The following is a 9493-nucleotide window of genomic DNA, read 5'->3' on the forward strand; positions in this document are numbered from 1 at the left end:
ATAAGAAATATATATGAAAACTTTCTCCAATTTTACTCTGCTCAACTTCAACGTCGTAAAATGTCGCATGCGTGAACCGGATTTGTTTAACAGGCGGCAAGGATTTTGTGCCGTTGTGGATTTTGTAGCAAAATTTATTTTTGTTTAGTTTGCTAAATAAATATCGCTGAACTGAATTTACAATTAATTTCAAATTTTAAAGTTTGTGTTGAACACATTGTGCAATAATGCCTCCCCACTCGCTGAACTTTGACATGAAGACCGTGAAAAAGCAGGTCGTTTCGGAACTACACAATTGCAGTCAACGAGGTTTATCAAAAACTGTGAAATGGCAAGTCATAAATAATTCATATTATTTCATATGCTGGTCACTAATTTCAATCATTAAAGTTACTGCCTTATTTGACGAGTTAATTATTTGTACAGGATGTCCGAGCTAAATTTTGCTTTAAATCATGTCAAAGTTGACATTCGAACTTTATCGGAGTATTCTGCGCTATCGTTTGAGCAAAGAGAATTCTATGATACTTATCTCCTTTGCAAGACCTATTTCGATAATGGAGAGTATTTGAGGTGAGCTTATTCTTATTTTTTTAGTATTTTAAAAATTTTGCATTGTTTGGTGTGACTATAATTTAATCTAATTACTAGGTGTGCATTTTTCGCTGAACCATTTTCCAAGTTGTGTCCAATTCTGCGATTTTTGCGTTTCTATTCTCTGTTTCTCGATTGTGAGAAGAAACGGTTGGAAAGCATGAGTGAACTTACAGGTACTTAAGGGAACTACTTTGCTACGCGAAAAAATATGTTATAATTTGATGTAATTTAAGATATATGATTAAATTTATAGCTGTTCTGTCGGATCCAAAACAAGTGGGACAATTGAGAGAATTAACAAACGAAATATTGGCTTCGTATGATGAGAATATTGATCCACAAGATTACGACCCGTATGATTTATACCTGTTGGGGATGATTAACCGACGACTTGGAGACACTGATGTATCGACAGATTATCTGATGGCCTCTATATCTTCGAATAACTATATTTGGGGGGCATGGATAGAGTTAGCCTTTCTAATTATGGATAGAAAGCGGGTAATTAATTAAATACAATGTGTAATATCGATCTTATAGTCATTCATGTTATAATTTTGAATTATTTTAGTTGGCTTTATTGGAGCAAACACTACCCAATTGTTGGATGAAGCACTTCTTTGTCGGGCACATTTCTTTAGAGCTCCACATGAATGAGAAAGCACTTCGAACCTATTTTGCACTTCAAAAGTCTGGGTTTCATAACAGCGTGTATATTAAAAGCCAGATTGCTATTGCATATCACAATGTACAACGTAAGGAAAGCATTTGATTTGATGTATAAATTCCAATTACGATTTTTATTTTTAAACTTTTGTAGGCGTTGATGAGGCGATTGATACTTTTGATCGAGTGTCGTTAGAGGATCCATACAGATTGGATGACATGGATCTTTATTCGAATATGCTGTATGTAAAAGGAGAAAAATATTACCTGCAAGTTTTAGCAAATAAAGCTGTTGAAATCGATAAGTATAGGGTGGAAACATGTTGCATTATAGGTGAGTTTTTTTACAGTTTAAACAGGATAATTCAAAGACTATTAAATATTTCAATCATTTTAAACAGGTAACTTGCACAGTCTAAAGAGGGAACATCACAAAGCAATAGAGTATTTTGAAAGAGCTCTTAGAATTCACCCCTACTATTTATCGGCCTGGACTCTTATGGGTCATGAGTTTATGGAGTTGAAAAATTCCAATGCCGCGATCCAATGTTATAGAGAAGCTGTAGGTAATTCAAATTTTCCCAATGTTTTCATGTTTGATGTTATAAGGGTTAAATGATGTCATTTAAATCCTTTGTTTAATTTATTAAATTTTCAGAAGTGAACAAACACGATTATCGAGCTTGGAACGGACTAGGACAGACATACGACATATTAAAAATGCCTGGCTACAGTTTATATTATTACAAGCAAGCGCATCGTCTGCGGCCAAATGATAGTAGATTACTAACTGCTCTTGGTGAAGCTTACGAGAAACTGGACAGGCCTCGATGTGCAGCTAAATGTTACGAGAGAGCAAGACAATTGGGTGATGTAGAAGGATTGGCCATTCTAAAATTGGCAAAGTAATTATTTAAATTTATGTGTACACACTTTGTTAATTAATATTCGGTATTATTACATTGGTATGTTTTTTCATGAAGAATGCTGAAGGGTACTGATCCAGAGAAAGCATGCAGAGCATATTTGGAGTATTTACATGAAATGGATGCGCAGAATGTGGCAGATCGAGATGAACAAGGAAAAGCCCACATTTTCTTGTCCAATTACTACTTTACAAAGAAGGATTTCGAAAATTCTCATAAACATGCATTCAAATGCTTAGAATTCCCTGAGGTATTAAAACTATAAACTTACTTTCTACATATATTTTCTTACTAAACAAAATTTGAATTGTCATTTGCTTTTAGGTGAAAGATGAAGCGAAAGCACTCCTGGTCCAATTGGCCACTATAAAACAACCCGGCCATGAAACAGCAGAAGTTATTGATATGGATATTTCAACTGTAGATGATAAAACGCAGTCTCAAGCAAATGAAAATGACCATAGTTTATAATAAGTTGTCTAGTCTATCGCAGAGAATTGCCAATCTATCCAGCCTTTTTGTACACAATATTTATTGTACTTTATCGGAAGACATGCACTCCAGATTCTGGGATATGCAATTTTTCCGATATATTATGTACATAGGATATTCCTTCGTTATTGTAACTAGAAAAATATTTTTATTCAATATATATAAAATCCTTTGTTACATAGGACTATCAATTTTATTGTTCAGTATACTATGCTTACTAATAATAAGCATTGAACTGAATGCCTGTGCACAATATCAAGTTTATCTTCATTTTTTGGAGTCTTCCATTCTCATAGATTTCACGCTCTTTGAAAACGAACCAAGTCGTATTATTATTATTATATCAGCAGCCAGAGAAGAAGCAAAATTCCACTCGGTTCCAGGTCCTGAATTTGCATTATGATTGTCGCCTTGTGACGAGACTTTGCTCTGCTTGTTGTATGGTTGACTATGATACTGCAATGTTGGGCGAGAATGAAATAATAATAACACTTTCAACAATTGAACAATGTGCTCCTTAACAATGCTCCTCTCTCTCTAGATCTGCTGCTGCTGGATGGATGGAGAAGTTGTGCCATCCAAAGAGATAGGAGGAAAGTCACACCCTCTGGATAGGAGTAGCTTTTCTCGCATTATTCAATATGCAACGAATTCTCTGGGGAAGAAAGCCCATTTTACATGTGCATGTGTGCCGCATCGCTTTGTTAAAATTTGATTGAGTTGGAATGAATCTGTGCTCGCATTTCGTCCTCATCCTCTTCTGCTCTGCTCCCATTCTGCGATTCAGGTTGTGATTTTTATTTTGTTAAAATGAGAAAGAAATCAGAGATAAAAAAGGAGACGACGAAGAAGATGAGAGAATCCTTGAATTTGTATCATCTTTAAATTATATATGTATGCCTCTTATTCTCCGAGAGCAACATAATTTACGGGTGGTGTTCCCGTACATATATCGCCCTTTCTGACTGACTGCTGTTATCTATCAGGCATGAAGGTCTCCTTCTTTAGAATAATTTTGTGCTAATGTTGATGGAGGAAAATTGAGATTTTATAGAATCTCACATTTTTTGTAGGCTTTTTCAAGGGGAAATTTATTTGAAGCCGAGTAGTTTTGTGAAATCTTAGAAGGGAAATGTTTATGAAATGGAAAGCAGGGCTCGCTTTTTGTTGTGAATTTTTCCTTTCTTTGATAAAAAAGATTGGATGGAAGGTGGATGGATTGAGTGAGTGAGTGACGTATCGTATATCTTTCACAAACAGAATCTCTACTTTTATTTGGTTAGAAGCACAAATCCTAAGTAAGCAAACTTGTGCATCATTCATATGTCCGTCTCCATATTGGGATGCTGAACATGTAAATGTATGTAGGAAAGTTTCCCTCGTTTTTATGCAAATTCTATAAAATATTTCAATCCCCATCATCAAAATAACTTTATTAAGTCCAAAAACTTGACGTGCATGAGAGAGTAAACTTAATCAAGTCAACTCTGATGGTGACTTGTTTGGGATAGATAACAGAATAAAGAAGGAAGAAGACTGGTGTCGTGTCGTGTGGGTCAAAAACATGTCGATTTCTTCCTTTTCTGGGCAAAATGGATCATTGTGAGACTAAAAGGAAGACGAAAAAAGTGGACAGAGAACACCGACATTCTGTCGATGACAATGTCCACAATATTGCCAATAAAGATTCTAATGGGTGGACTTTGTGTCAAAGCATCAATAGTGGGCCAAAGTTACTCCGTTCTGCTCAAAGAAAGAAAGAAACTCCGAGAAAGGAGTTTTGTTGGGGATGCGAGGCTTCTTCTTTTCCTCCTCAAAAAGGATACAAATAATGAGGATATTTTAGCTTTATTGCATTACATTTTATCGCATTATGTAATCCATTAGTCACTTTAGTTTGTGTAATCCTTCGGCATGCATGATCAGTCGTTTTATGTAAATGGAAATGGACAACAACCGCGCAGTCAATACGAGTCCACAACAATGTATAAACTTGTCTCAACTTTTATAGTTTCGATCATATCAGTTTTTAGAAGGACATGTGAACCTCCCACTTGGACAAGACTAATAATTCCTGATTGTACTATAGCCTGTAATAATGAAACTTTCTCCATTTGAGCCCAAAACTGGTAGTCAGTGGTGGTAGTTGATGGGCCATATTTTTTGCATAATGTTTGCCAGATTTTAATCCAGCATGTATGGAAAGATAAACGATAAATGCAGCCGTCCCAGCGAGTCCTCCTACCTACCCTTTTGACTCTTAGAATTTGATAAAAGCTATTAATTGTTATGATTAATGGTCTGATTATGCAGCATTGGTCAAGTGGTCGGGCTACCATTGAATGAAATTGTCGTGGTATTGTGTGTCATAGTCATGTCATGTCACTTTTTCTCTGACTGGACACAACTTTTCCATACCATTTATCATTTGGGGGGGACGACGCGAATTTGTGAGCTAAGTGGTAAAAGCACTAAAGTGAGGCGTGTCGAGCCGGATATATACATTTGGCTGTTAAGAGATACATTTTTGATTGTGTGTAACTCTCCAACACAAAGACGAAACTCAGACCAAAATCTAAAACCACAAGTTGGCAAGTCGGGATGAATGGTGGGGACAGAGGACTTTGAAGCGATGAGATGAGACGCATCATGCTCGAGTCGCATTGTTGTTTGCCTCATTTGTAATGCATGACAAATGGTATCGAATTTATATGTCTTTAAAATAAATAAATTAAGTTGGGGTTGTTTGTGTCAAGGATGATTTATCACTGGGCTGAAATGGTCTTAATTACAAAAAGGAAAGAAATGTGCGATAATTACTGGATTTGCTTATCTTCATAATATGTACGTAGATTTATGCTTCCCATTAAGCTCTAGGTTTTGCTATTATCGAGTAGTAGATTATGATGGATATGTACGTACCCTTCTTACCTTTATGAATGTTAAGGTCAAAAAAAAGTACACCTAAACAAACAAAATATTTAGTTTAGTTGAAAAAAAAACTGTAATTGAAGTTTAGTACTTACAATTCATTAAGAGTTTCTTGAGAAAATTGTTACCTGAATTTTTTGAAAATTTGTAATTTCTATCACCAATTTCCACGCAATTTCTTCTCAAAACAAAATGAGTACCAGTGTTGCGTTGAAGAAAGAAACAGAAACGACGACATGTGGCTATTGTAATACACAAAATTCTGTGTTTGTAATGTGTGTCGGCTATCATTTGGCGTGCCAAGCGTGTCGAGATGAATTTAGAATTTGTCCGATTTGTTTCGGGGACTATTTGCCATTTGACGATGTGCGTATGAAGACTATGGTCAAGCCGGATGGAAAGGCTCCGAATAAGATGAATATCAACCCTGCAAGGATTCGAAGTGTAGCACCCATCGTACAAAGTGCAAGTAAGAGAAAGCAGAAATTTTACAAATTCCGTACTTCAAAAAAAGAGATTCAGTTTATTTTTTCAAAAAATTCTAGCATACGTCGAGAGAAAGAAGGCAATTGATAAGTGCAAACATAATTTTTTCATGGGCGTTTGCGATAGCGTGATTAGTTCTCTGCTTTCTCCGAGGAGTACATCATTCCGTCAGTTTTTAGGATCAACAATTGCAAAGTGAGAAATTTTGAGCTGAATTTTAAACTATGTACGTAATAACATCAAACTGAGGATGAGCTAAAAACATTTCTTGATTTTATATCGTATTAGGATTGGAAGACGAATGGGAAGATCACTGCTGAACGTGGCTGCCGTAAGTAACAAGGCATCAGCTATTTTCCCCACAAGTATTGGACTCTTATTGTTACTCATTATTTCACAAATTTCCATTAAGAAGGGATGGAAAATTTCGGCCATTAAGCCCACCACTAAACGAGGATAGATATTTTCTGCTCTATGTTCTTGATTGTTCTGTTTTGTTCTGTGTTTCTGGTCGTGTTCTTAAAATTCTTGTTTAATATAATTAAGCGAATCTACTATATAAAGTCATTGCTCAAATTAAAACTATCAACAAAGTGATACAAATTTGTACTCAAATTCAGAAAGTATTTTCATAAAATAGTTTTCTAAATGAAATTGTTCCATTTGTTTCACAATTTTATTCTTAATCTCGATGAAAGCATAAAGTTTTGGATAATGATGATTTCCATGAAAGAATTCCTACTCCTCCATATTTCCATCCGAGTCCCGAATTATTCGGATGAACAATTGGCAGCAAAATATGTACAACAACCCCTGCGTGCTGTATCCAATTCGGGACAAAAGTAGAAGTGCATAGATCTCTGCTGATTCAATTCACCACATTGTTGACGTGGTTGTGTAGGATTCACTCAGCCTCAAGTTGCTTATTGCTACTTATGCCATTCAATCTCGCATGCAACCAAAACCCGAGGTTTGAAAGGTGAGGACACAATGGTGGACAAAACGGGGAGGATGACATGCGGGTATGAGCACACATTCAGTAATATTATCCCCGTAACAAGAGATCTATGTATGCGGAGGGAATGGAATGATTGTGCAAAATTTGTTGGAAGAAGCTTTTGCTTCTGTCCCATAATAAATTATTATGACATGTCACCATACGAATGGGATGGATCGCATCTCTCTCGCCTAAATAGATGATGGGACGCCACCACTCAACTCATCCTTCCATCGGCGTCCCACCACCACCACCAGTGATAAATGACATCAAAAGTGTCTTCCAATTCTTCGCCCAAGAGAAGGTGCGGATTGTACGTGTCAGATTCAAAATGAGGAAATGTAATAAATGAAAATTGTGAAAGAGAGAAAACTGATACTTTTTGGGGAGAATATTATCCTGAATATTTAGAAATGCACGTATGTATCAACTCTGGAATTCTATTTCTAAACACCGTGAAATAAATATTCTATGAAAATTACCTTATTTGGTCGATTATTATTGCGACAAAATGAAATAAGCTAGGTTGCAAAGCCGTATGCGCCCACTCGATTCTAGTCGAAAGTTATATAAGGACTTCGGTGTCTGTTTTACTGGACCGTTTTACTGGAGCATGGAGTGCTTTCAGTGCTTTGTTGATTTTTAAGAGAAGTCCCGACTCTCCAGTGTCCACTCCTTTACGGACTTTTATGGAATTTTAAATGTTTTGAATCATCATCATCATCCCAGCAGCATACGCACATACACGTTTAGAGATGACACTTCCCTCCACCAACACCACCACAAACCTTAATTAAGCCCAATAGAGTCGAAGTAGTTTAAGAATTTAAATATAAATTCAACCCTGATCTCTTGGTCTCAAATCTTTAAGGCGGATCAAACCACCACCTTGGTTCATAGCCTTACATGTTATGGATCATCATCATCATCACGGACTAGAAGAGACTAATGGATGTGGCTTCAAGGACCGCATGGAGCGTGAACAATCAACCAGAAATGTTGAATCGTTTCAAATCTCTCTCAAGGGACGACGTGATATGGACCAAATGGAATAAAATCCGTGTCAAAAGTCACTGTAAATTGTGCAGGGGTTGACAATACCAGGTGACACCTTAGGCTTATACACATACATTTCCAAGGGTGGACCAGTCTCAGAAATCAAATCTGCAGAGAGAGCTCACGTGTATATTACGTAAGTTTGTATGTCGGTCTCTCTTTAAAACATTTTATAGGACTTCTTATTCTCGGATTAGATGCTATTTATCACCTATGGCTCATCTACCCCCAACTGGTCTTACATTACGTTACTTGCAATGCTGGATGGCATTTTTGATTCATCTAATCTTGGTCTCCTTACCGTGGCCAAATCTAATTTATTGTTGACATTGTCCAGCCTCTTCCTCTTGATTGTGCTTTCCCTTCGGGTCGTCTCCTGTTCCCCTTGAATCAGGATAATGCAGCTTTTTAACCGACATTGTCCCCAAAGAATGCTGCGCTGGACACTTGTGCTGCTGCTGTTGGGAAGCTGACTGAGGTAATCCTTTGTCAGATTGGAGAATGCATACAATTGTGCTGCATTTATTATTATAATGTTCAACCAGTTTAGTGTTGTTGTAAATCAGCGAATGATGGCGTTTCTTCTTCGATAATATAATCGCCATCGTGTGTAAAATGCATATTTTTGTGTCCGTCTGGTTCTCAGGTTTTAGGTCACCACTTGCAGTTGGAATTCTAAATATCCTGCTCCTCTTGACTGCTTCAGATTAACAAATAGTCGAGATGTCATAGATGTTATTTTTTTATAGTAAAATGCCGCAATAAGGCTGTGGCTGGCTATACCTATTCCTCGTTAATATTTATGCACCTCACTCAACTTGACTGCATATTGGATTGGATTGTCAAGTAGATCGCGGAGCAATTTAGTTAGATACTCACCTCGAGTGGTTAAAGATTTGCAAGTCAAGAGCACATGTTCATATGGATGCATGCAATGCGTTCTGTTTTGACAAATTGAGATGCAACTGGCAAAGGATCTCAACAATGGGAAAGAATTGCTCATTTCCCACGGTCTCACGTATGCATGGTAAAAAATGCATCCTTTTCCAACTTCAAACCCCCATTTGCATGCCTGGCCTGCTTGCTTTCCTGTGAAGTGAACACTTGTGAAAACTTTTTGGTCAAGTGGACGACGAGTCAAAGGTGAGAAATTGTTGGGCCATTTATTCTGCGGCACAAATCTTGTGAATTCCACTCAAAATTTTTGAGATGATTAAACTTTTAGTGAAACCATTTCTCACGTTTCAACGTACACCTCAAGGATTAGCAGATGAATTAAAATTTGATGCCATTTTGAAACTTATGTATCATGTAAAAAATATTGTTTAAAGATGTCAATTTC

General features: G+C 36.7%; 2 protein-coding genes across 2 annotated transcripts; both read left to right on the top strand.

The window, feature by feature from the left end:
• The first annotated feature begins 84 nt into the window (after positions 1-84).
• On the top strand, positions 85-2936 carry LOC110843613 (cell division cycle protein 23 homolog). The gene is made up of 10 exons (XM_022089590.2): positions 85-331; positions 427-573; positions 652-770; positions 851-1098; positions 1169-1352; positions 1418-1597; positions 1665-1829; positions 1922-2168; positions 2247-2439; positions 2514-2936. The coding sequence occupies exons 1-10, from the start codon at positions 228-230 to the stop codon at positions 2658-2660; spliced, it is 1734 nt and encodes a 577-aa protein (XP_021945282.1). The 5' UTR covers positions 85-227; the 3' UTR covers positions 2661-2936.
• A 2680-nt stretch (positions 2937-5616) lies between these two features.
• Positions 5617-6752, top strand: LOC110844866. Its single transcript, XM_022091191.2, has 3 exons — positions 5617-6081; positions 6158-6293; positions 6387-6752. The coding sequence occupies exons 1-3, from the start codon at positions 5805-5807 to the stop codon at positions 6556-6558; spliced, it is 585 nt and encodes a 194-aa protein (XP_021946883.1). The 5' UTR covers positions 5617-5804; the 3' UTR covers positions 6559-6752.
• Positions 6753-9493: the final 2741 nt, after the last annotated feature.

Source organism: Folsomia candida, unplaced genomic scaffold (assembly GCF_002217175.1).
Source record: "Folsomia candida strain VU population unplaced genomic scaffold, ASM221717v1 Fcan01_Sc002, whole genome shotgun sequence".
NCBI classification, from domain to species: domain Eukaryota; kingdom Metazoa; phylum Arthropoda; class Collembola; order Entomobryomorpha; family Isotomidae; genus Folsomia; species Folsomia candida.

Bases quoted from the DNA above. Each gene is read 5' to 3' on its own strand.
- LOC110843613 (XM_022089590.2), top strand. From the start codon at position 228: ATGCCTCCCCACTCGCTGAACTTTGACATGAAGACCGTGAAAAAGCAG. The intron at 1,830-1,921 runs GTAATTCAAATT...TTAAATTTTCAG, and splicing joins ATGTTATAGAGAAGCTGTAG to AAGTGAACAAACACGATTAT. The intron at 2,169-2,246 runs GTAATTATTTAA...TTTTTCATGAAG, and splicing joins GCCATTCTAAAATTGGCAAA to AATGCTGAAGGGTACTGATC.
- LOC110844866 (XM_022091191.2), top strand. From the start codon at position 5,805: ATGAGTACCAGTGTTGCGTTGAAGAAAGAAACAGAAACGACGACATGT. The intron at 6,082-6,157 runs GTAAGAGAAAGC...AAAAAATTCTAG, and splicing joins ACCCATCGTACAAAGTGCAA to CATACGTCGAGAGAAAGAAG. The intron at 6,294-6,386 runs GTGAGAAATTTT...ATATCGTATTAG, and splicing joins TTAGGATCAACAATTGCAAA to GATTGGAAGACGAATGGGAA.